Raw genomic sequence first — 21,675 nt, 5'->3', positions numbered from 1 at the left:
CCCCCCCCCCCCCCCCCCCCCCCCCCATCACTACCCCTCTCCTCATCTCTACGCTTTGTCTTACTAACCTCTCTGCTTCTCCTTCCTCCTCTTTCCTCAATAGGTTTGAGTTTCCAGATCAGTTACCCCTGGATGAGTTCCTTCAGAAGCCAGACTCCAAGGACCCAGCCAACTACATCCTGCATGCAGTGCTAGTGCACAGCGGGGACAACCATGGCGGTCACTACGTCGTCTATCTTAACCCAAAAGGAGACGGCAAAGTGAGTGTCAAGGAACCAATAGTGAGGACAATTTTTTTTATACACCTTACACCCAGAAATTGCATGTTTGTGGTATTTGGTTTTGAAAGCATTTCATGGTGATTTAAGTGCTCTGCTTTTCTCTTTTTCTCCCGTCTCCTTCCTTTTTGCTCCATCCTTGCCCAATCCTCCCATCTTATCCTTTCCCTCCCCTATCCTCCTCCTCATCTCCGTTTGACCGCACCCATCTCCCTTTCACAACTTCCACCGCCCTCTTTCTCTATCGTGCTTTCTCTTTTTCTCCAGTGGTGTAAGTTTGATGATGACGTTGTGTCGCGATGCACCAAGGAGGAGGCCATAGAGCACAACTATGGTGGACATGACGATGACCTCTCAGTGCGCCACTGCACCAACGCATACATGTTGGTCTACATTCGTGAGTCCAAGCTCAGTGAGTAACATACTCCCTCTCCTTCCTTTTACTATAAAATTTTTCTTTTATTATTTAAAAAATTGCCTTATTTTACTGTCTTAGTGACTGTTAAATACATGTTACTGTATTGCACTCTGCTCACTTGCGCCTCTCTCTGTTTCCCAGGTGAGGTGCTCCAGCCGATGACTGACGTGGACATTCCGCAGCAGCTGGTGGAGCGTCTGCAAGAGGAGAAAAGGGTGGAGGCACAGAAGAGGAAGGAGCGCCAAGAGGCTCACCTCTACATGCAGGTTCAGGTAGGAAACCAGGACTGCTGTTTAAGTGCTGTGATGCGTTGCAGACTCAGTGTGCTTTGGTGGCTGTTTAATTTTAGAAACGTGCTGGTGCAAGCTGCTTAGTGCAAATAGAAAGAGTATACACAAGAAACCTAAGTGCTAACTCGTCTTTATTAAAGTTTTACAGACAGGGAAGTATACATACAGAAGTACAGTAGGAAAGTACAGTGAAGCTTCCCTGTTTTGTTGCAGTGCTCTACAGCTGGCAACGTATGATGGCGATTTAATACGGTTACTCGTTGGCTTAGGAAACATCATGCTTAACTTTTGAACTTTTAAAAGTGAATGCTTAATTTTTTAATAATTATTATATATACATGACCCCAAAAATCCCACATCACCCATGAAATAAGAAATAGTTAATTTTTTTTTAAACTTGTTAACGTAAACAGCATCTTAGAGTGACAGATAATGACAACAGCGCTGTCTCTCTCCTGGTTTAGTACTTTGGGTTGGGGCAGGTGAGCTGCCATATGTGGAGGAGGGGGGCTCAGCAGGTGACAGGTAAACTACTCATGTTGACCATAACTTGTTACGTTGCATAAAGCTGACGTTCAGCTGTAGCGTTCTGTTGGGAGATGCAGTGTCTTGAACCAACAGCGAGTAAGAAAAGTAGGAATATTATGTCATTTGTTAAGGTATGAGTAGAAGAAAGGTCTGCTATAACCGCTAGGCTAATTTATGCTGTGTAAAATGCTGTAGGCTTAACCTAATAATGATGACCAACAAGTTAAAGCAGTGTAACCCCTGGTCATCTTGGCTCGAGTGGAGTTGAACTTGCCACAGCCTGGCTGAGAGTGACTTTGGGCTTTTAGGGAGGGGCAGGAGCCACCACCGTAAAGGGCAGGGCTGCGCTGGATTTATAACACAAGGCAACAAACATGAGACCATCACTGTGAAACAGAATGCCACACAACAATGTTTTACTTTGATTATTTTGTTTTCATAATCGTTGGCAGCCAAAATTGTTATTCAAAATTAAAATTTGATTAATTTCACAGCCCTAAAATGAAGAAGTGTGCAAGGGTGCAGGACTGATTTTGAATTGAGATGAGACATCACACGTTATGAGTTTCCTTTGATATGACCAGACAAAGGTCTTGATGTATAATCTATCCTGCCAAATATTTTTCTGTAAACATATGCCCCATGAGCAAGATTAGTGTGAAGCTGTGAAAATACTTCCATTCAAAACAGATTAAAATACACAAAAAATGGCAAGACCTGTAACGGGTATGCATTGACACCTCATTAATACAATTTTACCTTTAAATAAAAAAAGAACAGTCTTCAAATAAGCATATTACATTTAGGCTATACGTTGGTGGACCTGTGGTTTTTATTGTGACACATAGGGCTGCAGCTAACGATGATTTTAGTATTGGAAGCTTCTATAGATTATTTCAACGATCCATTGATGCGTCGTTTAAGAAGTACTTTTTGCTTGGTGGAGGCGGCGGAGCTGACAACAGCTATGGCACCCAACGCTGGTTTCCAAACCACTTTTATCAAGAAAACACACGTGAAACGTGAAATGAGCGATCCTGCACACGAAACAGCTGTTTGTTATTATAAAGATGGAAATTATAAAGACAAAGAATATGGTTGAAAGGACGGATTAGTACACGCAGGTAGCAGGGATTGTCTGAGCTACAGAGAGAGCTGGAGGGGAGTTAAAAGGTGCAGCTCCCCGACACCCAGTTAACTCTTGACTGTGAGGTTACAACTCACGGCCCAAAAAGGAGAACAAACGCACGTGTGCACATTTTCAGCTGAGGACTGCAGCTTACTTTGGCTAGCCTTCAACTCAACAATCGATCATGATTTCAGCTAAATGCTAAAGTTACTGTTACCTTGTCTGTGGTCCGCTGGCAGAACACCGGCTGCTTTCTGATAAGGCGCCGTCGTGCTGTTGCCGAGGTGACAAAAGTTTTGTTTTACGGTGGACGGACGGTAACATTACAGAGTTGTTGTTTTCTTTAGCTTGAAATAATCCCATACTATGGACACTTTCTTCTTTGTCCCTCGGTGTTTTCTCTCTCTTCCCCCACTTTGCAAACAGCTCCATCATATTCACGTCGTGTTCACAGCGTAAACGCGATGTGTGACAGTAATAAATGTCCCTGCGAAACACTGTGCTGTAAAATTACATGGATTAAACGAAGCATCGATGCAAAGAATTTGTGTCGAAGCATTTTATGAATCGATTTTAATTGATTAATCGTTTCAGCCCTAGTGGCACATTCTTCAAGTAGCAGTCTGCTCCCTTCTGTTAAGCTGACTCCACAGTTTTTCTCTGGCTAAGTGCTGTCTATATCTGTCAGCCGCAGACAAGAACGTAGGTACTCTAGCTGAGCTGTGGCATCCACAGTGTGGTTGAGATGGCGAGTGATAATGGGGAAACGGCTTGTTTAAAGATAAGCGAGGTTTATCCTGTTCAAGATGTCAGCTGCTCTGTCTTTATTATTTGGCTATGTATTAAGACAGGGCAACAGAATAATTCCTCTTTATTGCTTTTTTTCCCAGAGAGACAGAGGTGAAACAAATGTCAGTAAGGGGTGCATTTGCGATAACTCCAGCGTACATTATCCTTATAATTCTGTAGAGGACACTCTTATTTGTTTCAACTAAACTCAACATCGGTTAGTTTTTTTTCTTTAATAAATGTCACAAAGACAATGTTTGTTGTAACTTATTTGTTAAATGCTCAACAAGGAAATATACAATTTCCACCACACAGACAAAATACACTGTAGTAGTTGTTTTGTGTGTGACAAAATGTCCCACTAAGACAAAATCTGCATTTAGTTTGTGACTGACTGATAGCTTTGATTAAAAAATGCCCTGCATCACGTTTGTGTAAATGTCTAGCTATTGTACTCCCCTGTGTTTTTGGTTCTCTTTCTCTTCATGTCTTGGTTCCTTGTCCAGTTTTACTGTTGATCACTAAGGTTGTTTTCTTCCTGTCGTCTTCCTCCTCTGGACAGATGGTGACAGAGGACCAGTTCTGTGGTCACCAGGGCAACGACATGTATGATGAGGAGAAGGTGAAGTACACAGTCTTCAAGGTCCTGAAGAGCTCTACGCTGCAAGAGTTTGTCCAGAACCTCTCCCAGACCATGGTGAGAGACTCAAGTGTGTGGGGGGTGGGTGGGTGTGTGTGTGTGTGTGTGTGTGTGTGTGTGTGTGTGAGGACAAAACAGTGGAGTGTGTGTGTGTGTGTGTGTGTGTGGCTTGATGTTTTACCATGAAAGCCTACAGACCAATCTGCAGCCTCCGGGGCTGATAAATGAAGCCAACGCAGAAGTGCCAAAAACCACCGTTCCCTCAATCCCCATAGACCGCCATGTTCAAATGCCCAGCTTTACAGCAGAAATAAACATGTTTACAGCCTGGTACAAAGAACGGTTTTGGTCAACTAGTTGCCCCTTTCATGACATCTGTGCAGGTAGTGAATTTATAAAGAACACACCTGTTTAAATTAAAGTTATTCATAATTAGGGACGTGGCCATTTTCAGTGACAGGTGGGTGCTGTCACAGGTGACCAGCTGCTAGGTGGTTCAGCAACCAAGCCTCATTCAGCTCGCCTCAGCCCTACCTGCTTCGCCCTTTTTTGGATTAGCTGGAGTCAGGGACTGCCGGAGCCACCTGGACCCGCCCACATTGAGCTTCACAACAGCTCTTCAGAAACTAATGGGTGACGTCACGGAGACTACGTCCATGTTTTATACAGTCTAAGCTCCAGACTAACTAAGTTGAAATACAGGTATTTCGATTTAATGTCATTTCTAACTTTTGTTGCTTCACATTATTGAAATGTCAACTTGAAAAAGTTTTTTAGAAGAATTGAAAATAATTTAGAATCAATAACGCAGATTTTATATGGTAGTCAGATTACATTTGACTCTCTGCTCTTAATTTTATGCCGTGCCCATTCTGAAACAACTAACATCTGTCTCTCCACGCATCTCCATTGTATATTGAGTCACTGCTGTCATGGCACACACGAGCCTCTGTCTGAGAGAAAAATAATCAGCGTTTGATAAGAGAATACCGTGATGACTTGGGCGAAAATAAACAGCCGAAAAATCTAAATGGTCACAAAATGCAACTAAATGGTTGCAATCTGGAGCCCCTGCCACACACTGTAAACTCTTTCATACCCTTTTCTCATTATCTGCTTGATTTGTTTTTCTCGGGTGCTGTTGGTACTTTCCACTTTTTTGTGATCCTTTTTCGTTCTGCAAATTAAATCAAACCCACCTATTGATTTGCTGCAGGGTTTCCCACAGGACCAGATGAGGCTGTGGCCCATGCAGGCCCGGAGCAATGGAACCAAGCGACCCGCCATGCTCGACTACGAGGCCGACTGCAACAAGTCGGTAAGTGTTTGTGTCTGGAAGACCTGTTTGTGGGTGTAACCTGCAAATGTATTTTTGGTACTCTGACATTTTGGGAAGCATTTTCGTCGTCTTACCGGCACTGAGGTGAGAAGCTACCACTGAATGATTACCCCATCCATCCAGTACAGATAGTTCTGGAAAACGGTTAGTTGATTAAGCAATTAGTCCATTGACAGAAAACTAATAAACAACTATTTTGATGAATGATTATAAGTCAAAGTAATTTTGTCCCCCAAAAATGGGGCTTTTTGTGCTGTTTTCTGACATTTTAGAGATCAAACAATAAATTGACAATTAATAATCTGCAGATGAATCAAAAACAAGAAGAATACGTTAGCACCCTTTAATGAGAGCTGCTGTGTGATGAGGATCCCAGAGACTCCTAGGTCATGATTAATTCCCCCCAAATATTCAAGTCCTTTGTTTTTGTTCAGTTGGTCCATATGTTCCCTTTTCCGCCACCCTACTGAGATAAAACAAATTCTCAGTACTCAGCTGAAATTTGAGATTTTGAGGTTTGAACTGTGACAGTCAGCAGTCTCTATGTTTTGTATCTTGATTGAGAGTGTTGTCTGAAGTGAATTCTCAGTTAAAAGTTGTTAATTTCCCTCTGTAATGTATCAGCTGTCAGGAAAATGGTCCATAAATAATCAGTCTTGGGCTGTACATGTCGATTTAATCTAACGTTTATTTTTTCAATTAATCTAACAACTAATTTTGTTTATTCTAAAAGAAAAGTTGCCTATTACTCGATTAACATACCAATTTATCCAAAATAAATATCAAAAACATGTCTAATCAATAAATCTATTTTATTCAATCATCCTGATGAAGCACATTAGAATAATGACAATAGCAGCAAATCTTAAAATTAATCAAATTTCCACGTCAGTGATGTGTTGTGATAATAACAATAACAGACATTAATTAGGCTACTTTACTTAAAACTTTAAATGTTTCTGACATGGATTCATTTCAATTTTAAGTAATGCAGTATGATAATAAAATGTATTTCTGCATCAGTGAACACCTGAAAGGAATTACAGACAGTCAGATTGTCTGTAATTAGATTCAGCTGTTTTCTCGCTCATCTGTGGCCGTTAAATAAACAGAAAATATGAAACAGCCGATCGTTACATGACTCGCGGTGTAACCATAGACTGGATATGGGTGTAACGTTACGTTACCATGACAGCAGCGGGGCAGAAATTACTTTTAACATGAAGGCAATGAAGAAATACGTGTCCTCGTGCTGATAATGTGCCGTGCTTGTGTGGCGACAGAAAGTAAACACGATTTGCGGTGCTGCAGTCTAGACAAAGTGCTGCAGGATACTTTCGTTTCACGTATTCGTGGACAGCAGCTGTGCTGCAGTGAAGCAGTTTCCAGTTCACATGGAGCAGCACGTTGTTGAGTGTCTGTCTGAAATACTCCAAACTTTAGACAGTCGAAGGCGCGGTCTTGTAGCTGGAGCTGGAGAATCCTACACCGGATGCAGCGACGCACGTAATCGATTACGTCGACGAATCGCCTTAACCCTAAATCAGTCAGTGCACAGAGTCACTGATTCTTAGTGGGTGTGTTTATAACATGAGCCTTTGTGCCCACAAATGCGTACACTAATCTGTCCATGAGCATGTGTTTTACTCTGGTGTTTTTTTTAGTTTGTGAATGTTTGCGTTTCAGATGATCGACTTGAGCGACAATGAGAACCCCTGGACAATATTTCTGGAGACCGTGGATCCAGAGATGGCGGCCAGCGGGGCCACGTTACCTAAGTTTGACAAAGACCGTAAGTCCCACACATCACACCTCATCCAGCTCAGTGTCAGTTTCAGCAGTGTTTCACACATTGTGGCGTTTGATTTAGGGTGACTCAGTTTTAAGAATATGGCAGTGCAGCATCATGTCTGCATCGTTCCTCCATTTGATTTTCAAGGTTTTTATTTGTTTGAAACTGAGTTTGCATTCTGTGTTAGCTTTGTGCTAATGTTTGTTTTAGCACATACATACTGCAACTTTACTAGAAATGCTGTTTCACTTGTTACAATCGCTGGACTGTTACATTGTGATTCACTAATGTAATATAATAGCAGTAGGTTTAGGATTTGCATAACTTGAGTAGCCCTACAAATTTTAAAGTCATATTTTAGGGTATTTTATATTTTAAATGTAACACTAGTTGTGGTAATTTAAGCAGTTTCTTTGATGTGCTGTCAATTTTATTGTGCAGCCCTGTGTTGTAGAATGACAAAGTAAATGTAATGTTACTTTTTGTAGTAACTGTGTCCTTGTTTGGAGCAATTGTTTTTTGAGTACTCCTCATGAAGCAGGCACTATTTCAGAAGAGCTGCTGTATTTATTATTGTGTGCATTTTTCTTTTTTAGACGATGTCATGTTGTTCTTGAAGATGTATGACCCCAAAACCAGAAGCTTAAATTATTGTGGACATATCTACACACCTATTTCCTGCAAAATAAGTAAGTGTTGGCCACATCCAAGTTTATTTTAAGCTGGAACACACTGTGCTGTGCTTTGAACTTAAAGATTAAGTCATGTTTCTGTTGCTTTTTCTCCCTGTAACCAGGAGACCTTCTGCCAGTCATGTGTGAGAGAGCAGGGTTTCAGCAGGAAACTAGCCTTATCCTCTATGAGGTGATCTATTTATATTATATTAGCGCTCGCTTGCTGGCACATTCCTCTGTCTTTTTCTCACTTGTTCTCACTCTTCACTCGCTTCTTCACACTTCTCATGCTCTCCTATCTGGCACACAAGCCGTTGTCTCTAACTCCGGTGCACACGCTCACACTGCCATATGCAGCATCTCTCTTTTTTTTTTTTTTTTTTTTCTCACACTTGCCCTTCTCTAGTTTTGAGTGTTTACACATCCTCAGCCTAATATTCTTGTACACATATCAGACGGCTTCACCTTGATTACTTTTCCCATGATGCCTTGTTGTGTTACAGGAAGTAAAGCCCAATCTAACAGAGCGGATACAGGACTATGATGTCTCTCTGGACAAGGCCCTGGATGAGCTTATGGACGGGGACATCATTGTCTTCCAGAAGTAAGACTGATTGTGTGTGTAGTAATAGTGGTAGAGTGCAATGATTTTACAAAAGGGATCCCATTTTATTAGTTACACACATGCATATCCTGCTGTTTGTTTAATTTCTGCTGACTGACAGTTGGTTGGGGTAAAGCGCCACCATATGTAGCAATATGCTAACAAACAGAGCAAAACAACAAAGACCACGACGAAGACAACAAGAAAGTAAACGTGAATGTAAACAATGCTAGATTTTAAAGGTGGGGTCTCTGTTTCTAATCCAGTACATGTCTTATTGTCTCCATTCATTATTTGTGTGTCAGGTAACGTTAAATGACCCGCCCACTGACATTCAGCTTACTTTGTAGTTTGCAAAGACATGCTGTTGTTGTGATGTTAGTTATAGTAGCAGGAGAGATGTGAGTATCGCTGTCTGGAGCTGGTGTGCTGGCTCTGGGACCGTCTCGTCCTCTCTGCATGTAACCTTCATGTTTGCTTCGCCGCAGCACCTGTAGTGACAGCTAACCCACAAATTAGATAACATTAGTTACCTTACTTGCTGTTCGTGGAATTTTCATTGTGTTGGATTTCGCTTACCCCACCTTTTTTAAATTAAAATGTGTTTTGAGAAGAAAGAAACGCTCTCACCGTGTTTTGTTAGACCACATTAAAACACACAGTGTGTCTTTGAGTACCACTGAATATAAACATAACTTTTGTTTGTTATTTATTTGATTTTGCACAGTACCCCTTGTTATATTTTGTCCTAATAAAACACCCGAGAGACAAGCAGAGGAGTTGTATGTCTCTGGACTTTTCTGTATTTCTGATGAAATACAGAGAAACTAGGAAGATCTTGGTTTAAATATTTAGTCTATGCCACTTCAGTGCTTCCCTCTGTTGCTGTATGCCTTTATTGCTTCATACCCTCTTCTTAATTTTTCCCCCATCATGCCTCCAGCTGCCTACCTTCCATCTGCCTTTGTCACATCTGTGTCTGCTCTCCCCTACCATTGTCTTTTCTGCCTCCTCCTGTCAACACTGCATATTCTGTACCCCCAATTAATCCATCTACCTACCTCCTTCCAACTCTGCAGGGATGACCCAGAGAACGACAGCAGTGAGCTGCCTACGGCCAAGGACTATTTCCGGGATCTCTACCACCGCGTGGACGTCATTTTCTGTGACAAGACCATCCACAATGACCCCGGCTTCGTGGTCACTCTCTCTAACCGCATGAACTATTTTCAGGTATGGGCTGTTCAGCCACTTTGAATGAATGTTGAACTTTGAGGGCGTTGTAAGGTTTTCGTTTCAGTGTGTTTGCATCATCTCGGGTGAACAGAATTATATCAGCTTCCTAAATTAAAAAAAACTGGGTCCCTTTAAAAATGAATTGGTACATCTTAGAGGGCATATTGGGTTTTGGGAGCTACTATTGTACCTTAAAACACAACGAGGTAACAGATCTTTAAAATATCTTCAAGTGCTTGATGATCTGCTTAAAACCTACCAAGATCTGAGCATGATGTATTATGAATATCTTTAAATGTTTTTCCCCCCACTTCGTCCTTGTAGTCTCCCTGTTGACAAATGAGATCTGACAGGCCTGCGGTGGTCCCCGCTTGTAATGTTTGTGTTGTCTGTTTTGTCAGGTGGCCAAGACAGTAGCGCAGAGGTTGAACACAGATCCCATGCTGCTGCAGTTCTTCAAGTCACAGGGGTAGGAGGCTTGTCTCAACCACGCACACACGCGCGCACACGCACAAGTCATGCAGTGTAATTTCACATGACCAGTGATGTTGACAAAGACCCAAGCAGCACATACTGTGTGAATGTAGTAACATTAAAAACACAATACTGATCACTTTACTACGCCTGTCTTTCTCACTGTATGCCAGGAGGAATTAAAATATAGGAGTTATTGTTAGTTTTGTATTGACTGACTTTTAATTTAATTTTCACATAATTATCTGCATATCGATGTCCTGCTTGGCACAGAGAAAGAAATGCGTATTGTGAATTTGTATACTGTGTTCTTATCCTCAGCTTGTCATGTTTGCCTTTGATTTAATTACTTGCAGTTGTCAGTAGAAATGTTGCGTAACCTGTCCCCCCCCACCTTTCTTGTTGTTTTCCTCTAACTCCTCCCACTCTGCCTCCCTTCTGTCCTCCTCTCTCCCCCCCTACATTTCTCCTCTGTTCTGCCTCTGCATCTCTCTGAATGTTCTCATCTTCCCTCTCTGTTCAACGCCCCCACCCTCTGTTTCTTTTCTTCTGTCATCCTTCTTTCCTCCCCTTCGTCGTCCTCCCCCCCTGCCTGGTGGTGTGGTGGCCAGGTACAGGGACGGTCCAGGGAATCCTCTCAGACACAACTATGAGGGAACGCTGCGGGACCTGCTGCAATTCTTCAAACCTCGGCAGCCCAAGAAACTGTACTACCAGCAGGTAGGAAGGGGTTGCCAGCTCTGGGACTAAATGGTTTGCTTTTTTTTCCTACATGCCTAAATTTTTGAAAGTACACTTTGACCTAAGTTTCAAGCAAGTCATGTAGTTTTTTATGTCTTCATTTATTTTTTGTTGTTGTTGCTGTTTTCTGTCTTGCTCATCATGTTTATTTCGTTCAGACCTTGTTTTTCTTTTGTCTTCTTTGTCCAGCTTTGTCTTTCAACTAGAGCAGCAATGTTTAGTCCATAGACAAAAAACTGGTGGAAACTATTTTTATAAGTGATGCAAATGCAATGCAAAAATGCCCAAAATGGGCTGGTGAGAAAATGCTGCTTTTCTTGTCCTTACATTATAGTTAATACACCATTTTTGGTTTTGGAATGTTGGTTGGACAAAATAAGAAGTGTAATGGCTTTTAACTTGGATACTGTGAAAGGCCTTTTCACTGTTTTATGTTTTTATAGACCAAACGATTAATTGATTCACCAAGAAAATAATCGTCAGGTTAATCAGTAATGAAAACTTTCAACCTCTTTACTCGTGCGCATTTTCTTTTCAAAACTGATTTTGGATCTTCTATCAGGATGAGGTCTGATTAGTGCTGCTGTTATTTTTCTTAATAATCAAAGATGTGTTCTGATTTCCTAAAGGTTTGGCGCACAGATTGTTTAATTATGTGTATACCGTAAACCATACTTAAATTAGATTTGTCAACAGTTCAAGTTCATTTTATTTATATAGCACGTTTTATAGCAGCCACTGACTGACCAAAGTGCTTTACAGAATTAAAAGACAATAATACCATGCATAACAGCACAGCATAGAAAAGTACAGCAAAGTTAAGAACAGCTTTAAACAGGAGTAGCCAAAGCGGTATCAGACTCGTCAACAATAACAATAAAAAACAGAAATGCCAGTATCAGACTTAGATAGAAAAAACAGCATCATACTCCAAGGAGAGAAAAATTAACAAAAAATAAATAAATATATATATATATATATATGCCAAAGAAAACAAGTGCGTTTTTAAAAGTGACTTAAAAGAGGTCACAGAAGGGGCTATCCCAACTTCTGTGGGCAAATTTTGCAACAGCTGAACTGGAAGATATTCTTTTTGTCGGACCAGCTGCTCAACACGATGTGGCTTAGGTTGTAGTAGAAAGCCCTAGCTTAGCTAACAAAGCTAAAACTTCTATATAGCAAGCTTACAGTGTAAATGTTTCCCTGTCAGAAAAAGACAAACTTCCAGAAAAGATAAGCCAAGCTTTGATCATCTTCCATCTGTTACTTTCTAAATAAAAGATCTGGTACCTCCAGCCTTTCTGGCAGTTTAAGGAATGTATTTGTAGCTGTACAGATAAGTGTAAAGTCCTGCAAATTGAAAATTCTGTATTGTGTGCAGACAGTTGCACCTCATGTTTAATTTTGATTGGATCCTGTGGGATCTGAATTACGGAAATGCATTTGATGCGACCACAGGGCAATACAACAGGATGTTGCAAGCCACCTGTTAAGAGCTTCCTGAACGCAGCACACAGCTCAGCAGAACGTCTCATGAGTGTTTATTTATCTCTCTCTTCGTGCATCCACAGTTAAAGATGAAGATAACAGACTTTGAGAACAGGAGGAGTTTTAAATCCATATGGCTCAACAGCCAGTTCAGAGAGGAGGTAACGCACGCACACACACTTTTAACAGCCACACAATGCACTTCTGAATATGTCACTACACATAATAAGTCAAACGTTTTGTGTGAGTCCAGCTTAGAGGTAAACTGTGCAAATGTGTTTGTTGCAGGAGATCACCCTCTACCCTGACAAGCACGGCTGTGTGCGGGACCTTTTGGAAGAATGTAAAAAGGCAGTGGAGCTCTCTGAAAAAGGCTCTGAGAAGCTCAGGTATCCACCCTGCAGGAGTGTGTGTGTGTGTGTGTGCGCGCACGTGCACATTTTAACAGCTATAACGTAGGAAATTTGGCACATGATGGTGAACGTTATGAAAGCGAAAAATGACATCAAAAACAAATCCCCGACCCTATGTGTCAGTTTCAGTAATAATTAAGTATACTGTCAAAAAATGTTAAAAACTTCAATGGTAGTTGATTGCACTGCTGAGGTGAGCTGTCCGAAGAAAACAATGTTGCTACATCCTGACATTTAAATGAAATATCAGCTGTTTTTTTTAATGCAATCTTAAGACATTTCTCACAGCTGTAGCATTATTGTATGCATGTATATGACTGGGAGGAAAATGACCGACTGTGTAAAGCCATTGGAAGCTGAGGATCGGGCTGGTAGTCATGTGGGAGAGTGTTTTGAAAGTCGCTTTCTCCATGTAGTTTTTCACTCACCTGCCTCCACCATGAGTCCAGCTGTCATGTAAACATGTAGATGGTGAAAGCTCTTCATATATCCAACACATTTTTTCCCCCAGTGTATCTTGGGTCAGAGATTGCAGCGCGAAGTCCTTTCCCAACAATTATCTGCGATAGTTAGACACGCAAACAAAGAAACATTTCCAGAACATTTACAAGGTCCTTGTTTGAAAGATTTTACTTAAAATCTTACCTCTTAACTCCATGCTCTGAAGAGGTACTCAACTCTTAAAGCAGTAACTGCTGCCTGCACAGATTGATCTCATTTTTATTAATATGCCATCTTTAACAACTCTGGGAATTTTTGTCAACTAATATTATTATGTTATCCATGGGCTAATGTTATTTAAGCTCCTGGAAATCAGTTTGTCTTTGAAAAGCTACTGCGGAGTATTCACTCTTTCTTCTTGTCTGCTCTCTCTCTGCGTCTCTTCCTCTCTTTCTCCCTCTTTAGGCTGTTAGAGATAGTAAGCTATAAAATCATCGGGGTTCACCAGGAGGACGAACTGCTAGAATGTTTATCTCCGGCTGCCAGTCGCACCTTCAGAATAGAGGTAAGTGTGTGTGTGTGAGGCGATCCCTGTGTGTCTTATCTTTTCAGTCTTTTTCGCCCTCTTGTCACTCCTCCACTTAACGGCATGCTAAGTTTGTCTACACAAGCAGCTACATTTCCAGGGTTTTGCTTCTTCGGAATAATCTGGTTCAATTGTTAAAGATAAACTTAAAACCAGGCTGAAGCTCTAACCTCATCTGGCTGAAACTCTAGTGCACTTGAACTACACTGTTCTTCCCGTACACTGGTGTGGTTTCCACACACGTTTTTAACTTGCTCTGAAGTTTGTAACTGACTGGTCTAAATCCCATCCTCTCCCTCTTTTCCTATTTTCTTCCCTCACTTAGGAGATTCCTTTGGACCAGGTGGACTTGGACAAGGACAGTGAAATGCTAATCCCTGTTGCTCACTTCCACAAGGAAGTCTTCGGCACCTTTGGGATCCCCTTCTTGCTCAAGATCAGACAGGTGTGTGTTTGTACACGTGTGAAAGAGACCTTCTAGCATACTTTAATATAATGTATTTCATAGTTACCCAACTTTAATGCTCTGTGTTTGTTTGGTTTGTTCTTTCCTTCACCCCCTTTTCCCCACAGGGCGAGTCATTTCGGGAGGTGATGAGGAGGATCCAGACCATGCTGGACATTCAGGAGAAGGAATTTGAGAAGGTACAACACCACGCTTTGCTTGCACAGCCAGAAAAAAATTAGCTGTATTGAGTGCATTTTAAATATTTTTAATAATTTAACAGTTTGGTTACTAGAAGTGGGAGACATTTCAATACTGCAATATGTTTACATTACTTAGTGATCTACAGGTAAACAGTAGTTGGTTGTCAAGTAACGTGTGGTTGTGTGTGTTCTCAGTTCAAGTTTGCAATTGTGATGATGGGGAGGCATCAGTACATAACCGAAGACGAGTATGAGGTCAACCTGAAGGACTTTGAACCACAGCCAGGTATTTACTGGTTCTGCCACCGCTGAGAGTGCAGCTAACACAACTGCTGCTGCGGTTGATGTTGATGTTACTGTACAAATGGTGGTAACATTATGAGCGCAACAGGCTATAACCAAGCATGCAAATGCATCACAAGGACAGTCCTGGGAGATCAGTCATTTAAATGAGGCCACTGGAGCAGCACAGCAGAAGGCTCCGGGGCAAAAAACCCCTACAAAATCCTCCCGCAAAAACTTTTTTTCCTCACAGTGCATTGTTGTCATGCAACGTACTGCATTGGCCAATTAAATTCACGCAAGAGCATCTTCCTGTTCGATACATTTGAATCTGACCTGCTGTTTTTACTTCTTACCTTATAATTGTCGAGGAGAGGTTAATTGCTGCCATTATAACCTTTCCATCTTTTTGTCCTGTCATTTCCACACCCGTGCAGCCCCTCATGAGATTTTGAATGAGGCTTGAAGAAGACGAGACTCTTTAGTGACTGCTTTTACTCTACTACTGGAAGATGTGATTTAACTGTTAATGTATTTCTGGTCTCCTTGCATAATGACCTGTGGTAACACAAACCAAACCTGCTGCTGTAATGCTTCCTGTACAAGCATAATTTAGGATTCTTGATCATTTTGGGACACGCTGCCCGTAGTCTCCATAGTCATTTAAATTATCTGTAACCCTCAGTTTAAAAAAAAAAAAAAAAGAGTTAACAACTTAAGGGGACAGTCAGACCAAAAACAGCCATGTTTTAAAGAATACATTTGCAAGGGGCTTCAATGGTGGAGTCATGTAGCTTCAGGGCCCTGTGAGAAGTTGAAAAATACAGTTTGAGTAACAGATCCATGAGTTAGAAGCACAGTCACAGTGATTACTGTTTCATCCTTCGCAGATCGCAGTGATCACGAGGGAAACCATTTTTCTGGAAACAGTAGAAATACAAGTGATCTTCCAGGAATGTGCTTTTGCGCGTGTTTGATTGGCCACTGCAGGACGACATCACGGTCAACTGTTTTGCCCGACAACCTTGATTATTATTTTATTTTTTTTATATATTATTATTTACCCCCGCGCCTGCTGTGTTGGTATCCCCGCTGCGTCGACGGACTGTCCTGATTCAAATGAACAAGTGGGCTAAACTCGGTCTGAACACGTCCTACAGCAGTACAGAACGCTTCACTTGTGGCTGCAACTACGCAAATATTGTAAATGTCAAAGGTTGAATCACCTGAGTTTTTTTTATCTTTATTTGCGTTAATCTAAAACTGCTAAATAATCCTCATTTTTATAGAGACAACCAAAAGTTTTCACAAAATTCAGTTTGAGATAGAAGTACACTACTACTGTTTGTACTGCTTTTAGTATTGCAGCTACTACCGCTGCTGTGAGATTAATGTTTTTTTTGTTGTTTCCAAAAAGTAACTTTAAATGGGAAACTTGACGTGTAATGGACCTCTCTGACGTATCTCCTTCCAGGTAACATGTCCCACCCGCGCCCCTGGCTAGGGTTGGATCATTTCAACAAAGCTCCAAAGAGAGGTCGCTACACCTACCTGGAGAAAGCAATCAAGATCCACAACTAAAGCAGCCCGCCCTTCCTCTTTGTCCTCCTCAGCCTCCTCCTCCTGCTCCGCCTTCCTCCCTACCTACTTTAACACACCATAACCACAGACTGTAACCAACCGTGTGTGTGTGTGTGTTTGTGTGTGCGAGACTGTGTGAGAGTGCGTGCTCGTGTGTGTGTGTGTGTTCATCACTTTTAACACCCCGCCTGGACACCTCTACAGCTCTACACCGGCACTATGTCTAAAGCGTTATGGATCTTGCTGCAGCTGACGGATTATCCTTCAACCGCAAAATAAACTGCACCAACCACCTTCTGACTGTTGATTTTGTTGTTTATTTTATTTTACTTTTTTTTTTTATCGTCTCCCTCTACGTCTGAGGCTTGTTCGGTTGTTTTATTTCTTTTTTTTCTGGCTTCTCTACCTGTTGACTGCCTGTTTTTTGTTGCCTATCTGGAAGTGGGAGAAATTAAATTGGATTTTAATATAAAATAAGCGGAGAGGGGAGAGGAAGTGGGACACAGTATAAATATAAGTGTGTGTGTGTATATATACACACTATATATAATTTATATATATAATTTATATATATAATTTATATATAAAATCTTCTAGGCTTAGTTTTTTTTTCCCTTCAGATATTTTTGGGGGTTGTTTTTAAAGAGTTGTTTGCTGCTGTGTGGAGAGTTTGATGGAAGGATGTTTGCGAGGACTAACTGACAGAAAAAGAGGGAGAGGCTGTGAACTTTCGTCCACCCTGACGCTCACTAGTTGCCCTGATGTGTTTCTTTATATTTTCTGCTCCCATCCTTTTAGTGCAACAAAACAAGTATTTCCAAGTTTACACACGATTCTTTTTCACTTAGTGTGGTTGGAGGAAAAATGGATAAATTTTTTTTTGTCTCTTTCTGCAGATCTTGTATAATAAAAATCCACAGCATCTGTTAAAAAATAAATGGGGGAAAAAAATAAGGAGGATATTTGTCTGTATTTCATCTTGCACGTTGGCACTTAATGGCAGAGTTTCTCAGGACTGGCAAATGTACATTTTGGTTGCGGTTTTGAGTTGCTCAGTGACTTTGAAGGAACACACACATGCACGGACATTACCCCCTCTTGACTTTATCTTCCATTTTTGTTTTGTTTCAGGGGGGTTTAATGTCTTTCTCTGTCATTCCTCCTCTGAATGCAAACACACACAAGCTTGGTCATTCTCTCTTGATTGATACTGTCACCTCCAGGTGGTTGGGAGCAGTAACTGCGCTGTGCTTGGTAGGGAGCTGCAGACACTTCGAGCCCACAGGTTTGAGGATTTTGTAGAGACAAAACCAGCATTGTAAGAAACACTTTAAGCCCTATGAATTTATTTGTCTACTTTTGTTTTGTTCCTTTTAAAGCACAGATGGAATGCTCCCCTAATAGCGCATAGCTGGCTCTGTAAAGACAACATTTAAGAATTGTATATTTAAAAATATGAACGTGTAAAATTTAAGAGAAACACGCCTTTGTTGTCGGGTACAGAAGGAGCCAGGTGTTCATATTTCTTGTGTGTAGGGTTTTTTTTTTTTTTTGCGTTCCTGATGTACCATTGACGATTTTTTTCTGTTACATTTGGATTTCTTTTTCTTTTTCAAAACTAACTGCATTGGTTTTGTCTTGTTAAAGTGCAGTACAAAGATGACCTGCAAAATCACACCTTAATTTGATCTTTTCCAGTTTAAAATCCTCAGTGTAGCAGCAGTGTACGACAACTATTCCTGTATATTGCCTTTTTGCTGGAAAATGTATGTTGAATAAAATTTTCTATAAAAACAAAGACGCTACTCTGCGGCTTGTCCATACCAGTGCTAGACACAAAACACTGTTAAAGGAACTGAGATGAGAACATTGGTACCACTGTCTTGTTCGTCTGTTAAATTTAAGGTTCCAGCCAGCTGCTAGTATGCTTAGCTTAGCATAAAGACTTGAACCAAGGCAAAACATCTAATCTGGTTGTGTATTAACTTAAGGTAAGAAAATCCACACCAGCACCTGTACAGCTCACTGTTTAACAAGCTGTATCTTGTCTGTGTAAATATACAAAAGTAAAAGTGTAAAAGCAACAATTCACCATTATACAAGTTGTTATATATGTCCCGGACTATTTCTTTGCTGGGAGCACTAACGTTGCCTTGCTGGAGTGTGCTGAGCTAAGAAATAGCTAGCCGTTTCCAGTCTGCGCCAAGCTAACTGGGTGTTGCCATGTCTAACTCTTGGCAAGAAAGTGAATAAATGTGTGTCCTATTCCTTTAAAATTCAAAGTTGCCTTTGACCCAGAACATTTAGATATACATACATCTTGGATGGCTGAGAATCTTCATGGACATCTAAAACTTGCTTACATGCAGTAAATGTTTTCATAAACTTCAGAACCATTCAGCATGCATGCTTCATGATGGAAGACATTTCAGAAAAGGTATTTTCCCAGTGAGGTTAAAGGTCAGGTTTATGCACAGAACAGCACACACTGGCTGTTCAATGAGCTTAGCTGAGGAATATTACTCAGAATGACATGTGATTCACTTTCAATTTAAACAAGACAAAGTATACAGACATGTTTTGAGGTAAATGCTAACATGCGAATGTCTACCGTGTTCACAGTCTCGGCTTAGCCTGTTACGCTTGATACCAAACTACTGAACAAATGAAAACTTTGAACCAAATGATGGCGCTATATGAAAGGTCAGGGCATCACCAAAGTTATTACAAATTATCTTGAGGGGAACATGAATATATGTGCCATAATTCACAGCAATTCATTCAACAGTTGTTGAGAAACACTGCTAAAAAAAAAATTAAGTGAGCACTTAAATCACACATCTGATCTCAATGAATGAAAAAGGTCAGTTCAAAAATCTTTACTGTACACTGCTGCATAACGTTCACCACGGTGTCTCCAGACTCTTTCACGTCTGTCACGTGTGCTCAGTGTGAACCTGCTCTACGGTGCTGGGCTGTGAGCACAGATCCTACTAGAGGACATGGGGCCCTTGTGTCACACTCATGGAGTCTGACAGTTTGGTCAGGAATATGCACACCAGCTGGAGGTCATTTTGTAGGGCTCTGGCAGTGCTCTTGTTCCTCTTTGCACAAAGGAGCGGATACCGGTCCTGCTAGTGGGATGATGCCTTTCTACAGCCTTGTCCAGCCCTTCTTGTAGCGGCCTGTCTCCCGGTATCTCCTTCGACAACTTTGCTTACACAGCCACACATCAAGCAAGTGCTACAACACAAAACATAGCAAGCCAGCTAATAAGTTATTACTTAATAGTCCAACAGCGAGAAGGCCAGCTCAGTATCTGCCTTGGAGCTCTTTTAGCTCATGCCAGCAAGTAAAGGCCAATCCGATATTCGGTCACTCTCTTTTTTGGTCTTCCTACAGCGTCTTCTTCGGTCTCTTCGCAGTGTCTGCCATGATATCCATACTGAGAATCCCAAGCTAGCTTCTTCCAAAGAACTTACATTGTACATTATATATTATCTTATTATATTTCTTATTATTGCTTCTTCTTAAAGCGTACTTGCTGAAGAGTTTTGTTCATGTGTTTTGGTGCCGTAAAGCATTCACTGTTCTCATGATAAAAGGCCTGCCCGGGACTTCAATCTTACATAGTGCCATAGGAAGCTTCCCCGGCCAGGAGCTGCAATGATAAAGACGTCATTCACCCTATTACAAGTCAGTGTACCATCAAAATGATTTTGAAGCTGTTATTTTAAGATAAAAATACTACATAATCTTGCTTTAACCCCTTGACGCCTGAATTTATTTCTGATTACATAAGAAAATGTATTGTTTTTGTTTTCATGTGCTTTCAAGCTGATGCTAAATTAAGTGGAGATTATTAATTTGTCTATAGAACATACAAGAACAAAAAGATATAAATTCAGGTATGATGTAGGTGTGATGCAAATTAGCGACAACAGGCATTAACAAGAAACCAGTGCTTGCAAAAAGTTCCTAAGTACATATCGAATATGCAGAAACAGGCATTGGGAGAATACATACACTATCTCAGCTGCAGTCTGAATGGATGATGCGATTTTGCAACAATAAGCGTTAAGGGGTTCACCAACAGGTCAGCTCGTTGGCTCTGACCTCTGTAGATGAGACAAAGATAGGACGAAAATAAACAGAATCACAGCAGGGTGCCATCTATTGTGTGCATATATAGGCTACTTTTATTAGAGAAATAATGTTATAAAATAGTGAATAGAACATAACAGAAGTCCAAGCATACACAGTTGCATCCTGGGGACAGTGTGAAAAGAATCACATCCCTCACAACAACATGTTGCCTCCTTTCTCTTGTACATCGTTATTGTTTTATGAAGCAGGAAGATTTTTAATTCTACAAAAGCAATCAGACAAAAACTAATTTCTCAGTAAGATACCAGTAGATGTTTGTTTAGCACAGAGATGGTCAAAAAAGTATTTTAAATATTCAAACAAGTGTCTTGATCTGTGGCTCCACCAGCGATTGACTGCCAATGAACACATCACGTCATAGTGTAGTATTGCTTTAATTTTGCATTTTAATGAACTCTCATGGCAAAATCTTTGTTTGGAGGTAAACATTCAAATGATCAAAACAACAATCCTAAATAACATTTACAGCCAGCTGTTGTTGCAGCTTTTAACTAACTTCATGCTCTCTCAGAGCACCCTTCATCCCTAAATTTCATGGCTGACAACATATAAATATAACAAAAATAAGGCACATAGGTCTTATTTGTGTTTATTTAAATGTGTAACTTCAGATTAGACAAAACAATGCCAACACAATTGGATTGTGCAGTAACTGATTTATTGTGTTGCGCTGGCTTGTTGTTTATGAAGATGCTGTTATTCATTCAAAAGCTGTCAATCCCTTCAAATGGACAGCTGGTCTGCTTAAATTCAAACAATCCCTTATTGTATTTGATGAAGTGTATTTACAAGTCTTTATTTTAAAAACATAATGCATGCAGAAGTTTCTAAAGATTTTAATAGAGAATATTTCCGCTGTAACAGGGATAAAAATTTAACGTCTCCCAAAAAGTGCACGGGGGTGTGATTGATTTGACTTGTCAGAGCTTTAAAAGTGAGGACATGAAATTTAACCTCTGACAGATACAGCCACTCCCGGTTTGCTTATAATATGATGTTTGGTTTTGCCTCGGCTAATGCAATGGTTCACCCATAGATATAAGCTAAATCTGAACTGTGACCTATTTCTGTCAGTTTCCTAAAATGCGGCAACGGGTTGTTGTTGTTTTTACCAGGAAAACAAAACACAGACAAAGG

At 40.7% G+C, this 21,675-nt stretch overlaps 1 protein-coding gene across 7 annotated transcripts in view; it reads left to right on the top strand.

Annotated features, from left to right (window-relative positions):
- usp7 (ubiquitin specific peptidase 7 (herpes virus-associated)) overlaps positions 1-18,169 on the top strand; it is a 30,540-nt gene extending 12,371 nt beyond the window's left edge. For 5 of the 7 annotated variants that reach the window (XM_046074464.1, XM_046074473.1, XM_046074444.1 and 2 more), the window contains exons 13-31: positions 104-281; positions 546-690; positions 838-968; positions 3,995-4,129; positions 5,289-5,390; positions 7,098-7,203; positions 7,800-7,892; positions 8,000-8,067; positions 8,381-8,481; positions 9,561-9,714; positions 10,119-10,186; positions 10,803-10,911; positions 12,504-12,581; positions 12,709-12,809; positions 13,740-13,839; positions 14,186-14,305; positions 14,434-14,505; positions 14,704-14,794; positions 16,265-18,169. In XM_046074464.1, the coding sequence (XP_045930420.1) occupies positions 104-281; positions 546-690; positions 838-968; positions 3,995-4,129; positions 5,289-5,390; positions 7,098-7,203; positions 7,800-7,892; positions 8,000-8,067; positions 8,381-8,481; positions 9,561-9,714; positions 10,119-10,186; positions 10,803-10,911; positions 12,504-12,581; positions 12,709-12,809; positions 13,740-13,839; positions 14,186-14,305; positions 14,434-14,505; positions 14,704-14,794; positions 16,265-16,371 (2,059 nt within the window). In that variant the 3' untranslated portion in view covers positions 16,372-18,169. The remainder of the gene's footprint in view (positions 1-103; positions 282-545; positions 691-837; positions 969-3,994; positions 4,130-5,288; positions 5,391-7,097; positions 7,204-7,799; positions 7,893-7,999; positions 8,068-8,380; positions 8,482-9,560; positions 9,715-10,118; positions 10,187-10,802; positions 10,912-12,503; positions 12,582-12,708; positions 12,810-13,739; positions 13,840-14,185; positions 14,306-14,433; positions 14,506-14,703; positions 14,795-16,264) is intronic. The other 2 variants (XM_046074435.1, XM_046074425.1) reach the window with 2 other exon arrangements.
- Positions 18,170-21,675: the final 3,506 nt, after the last annotated feature.

The sequence above is a fragment of the Micropterus dolomieu genome, linkage group LG02, assembly GCF_021292245.1.
Source record: "Micropterus dolomieu isolate WLL.071019.BEF.003 ecotype Adirondacks linkage group LG02, ASM2129224v1, whole genome shotgun sequence".
NCBI lineage: Eukaryota > Metazoa > Chordata > Actinopteri > Centrarchiformes > Centrarchidae > Micropterus > Micropterus dolomieu.
Note: the sequence above shows the minus strand (reverse complement) of the source record. Positions and strands in the feature narration are given on the sequence as shown.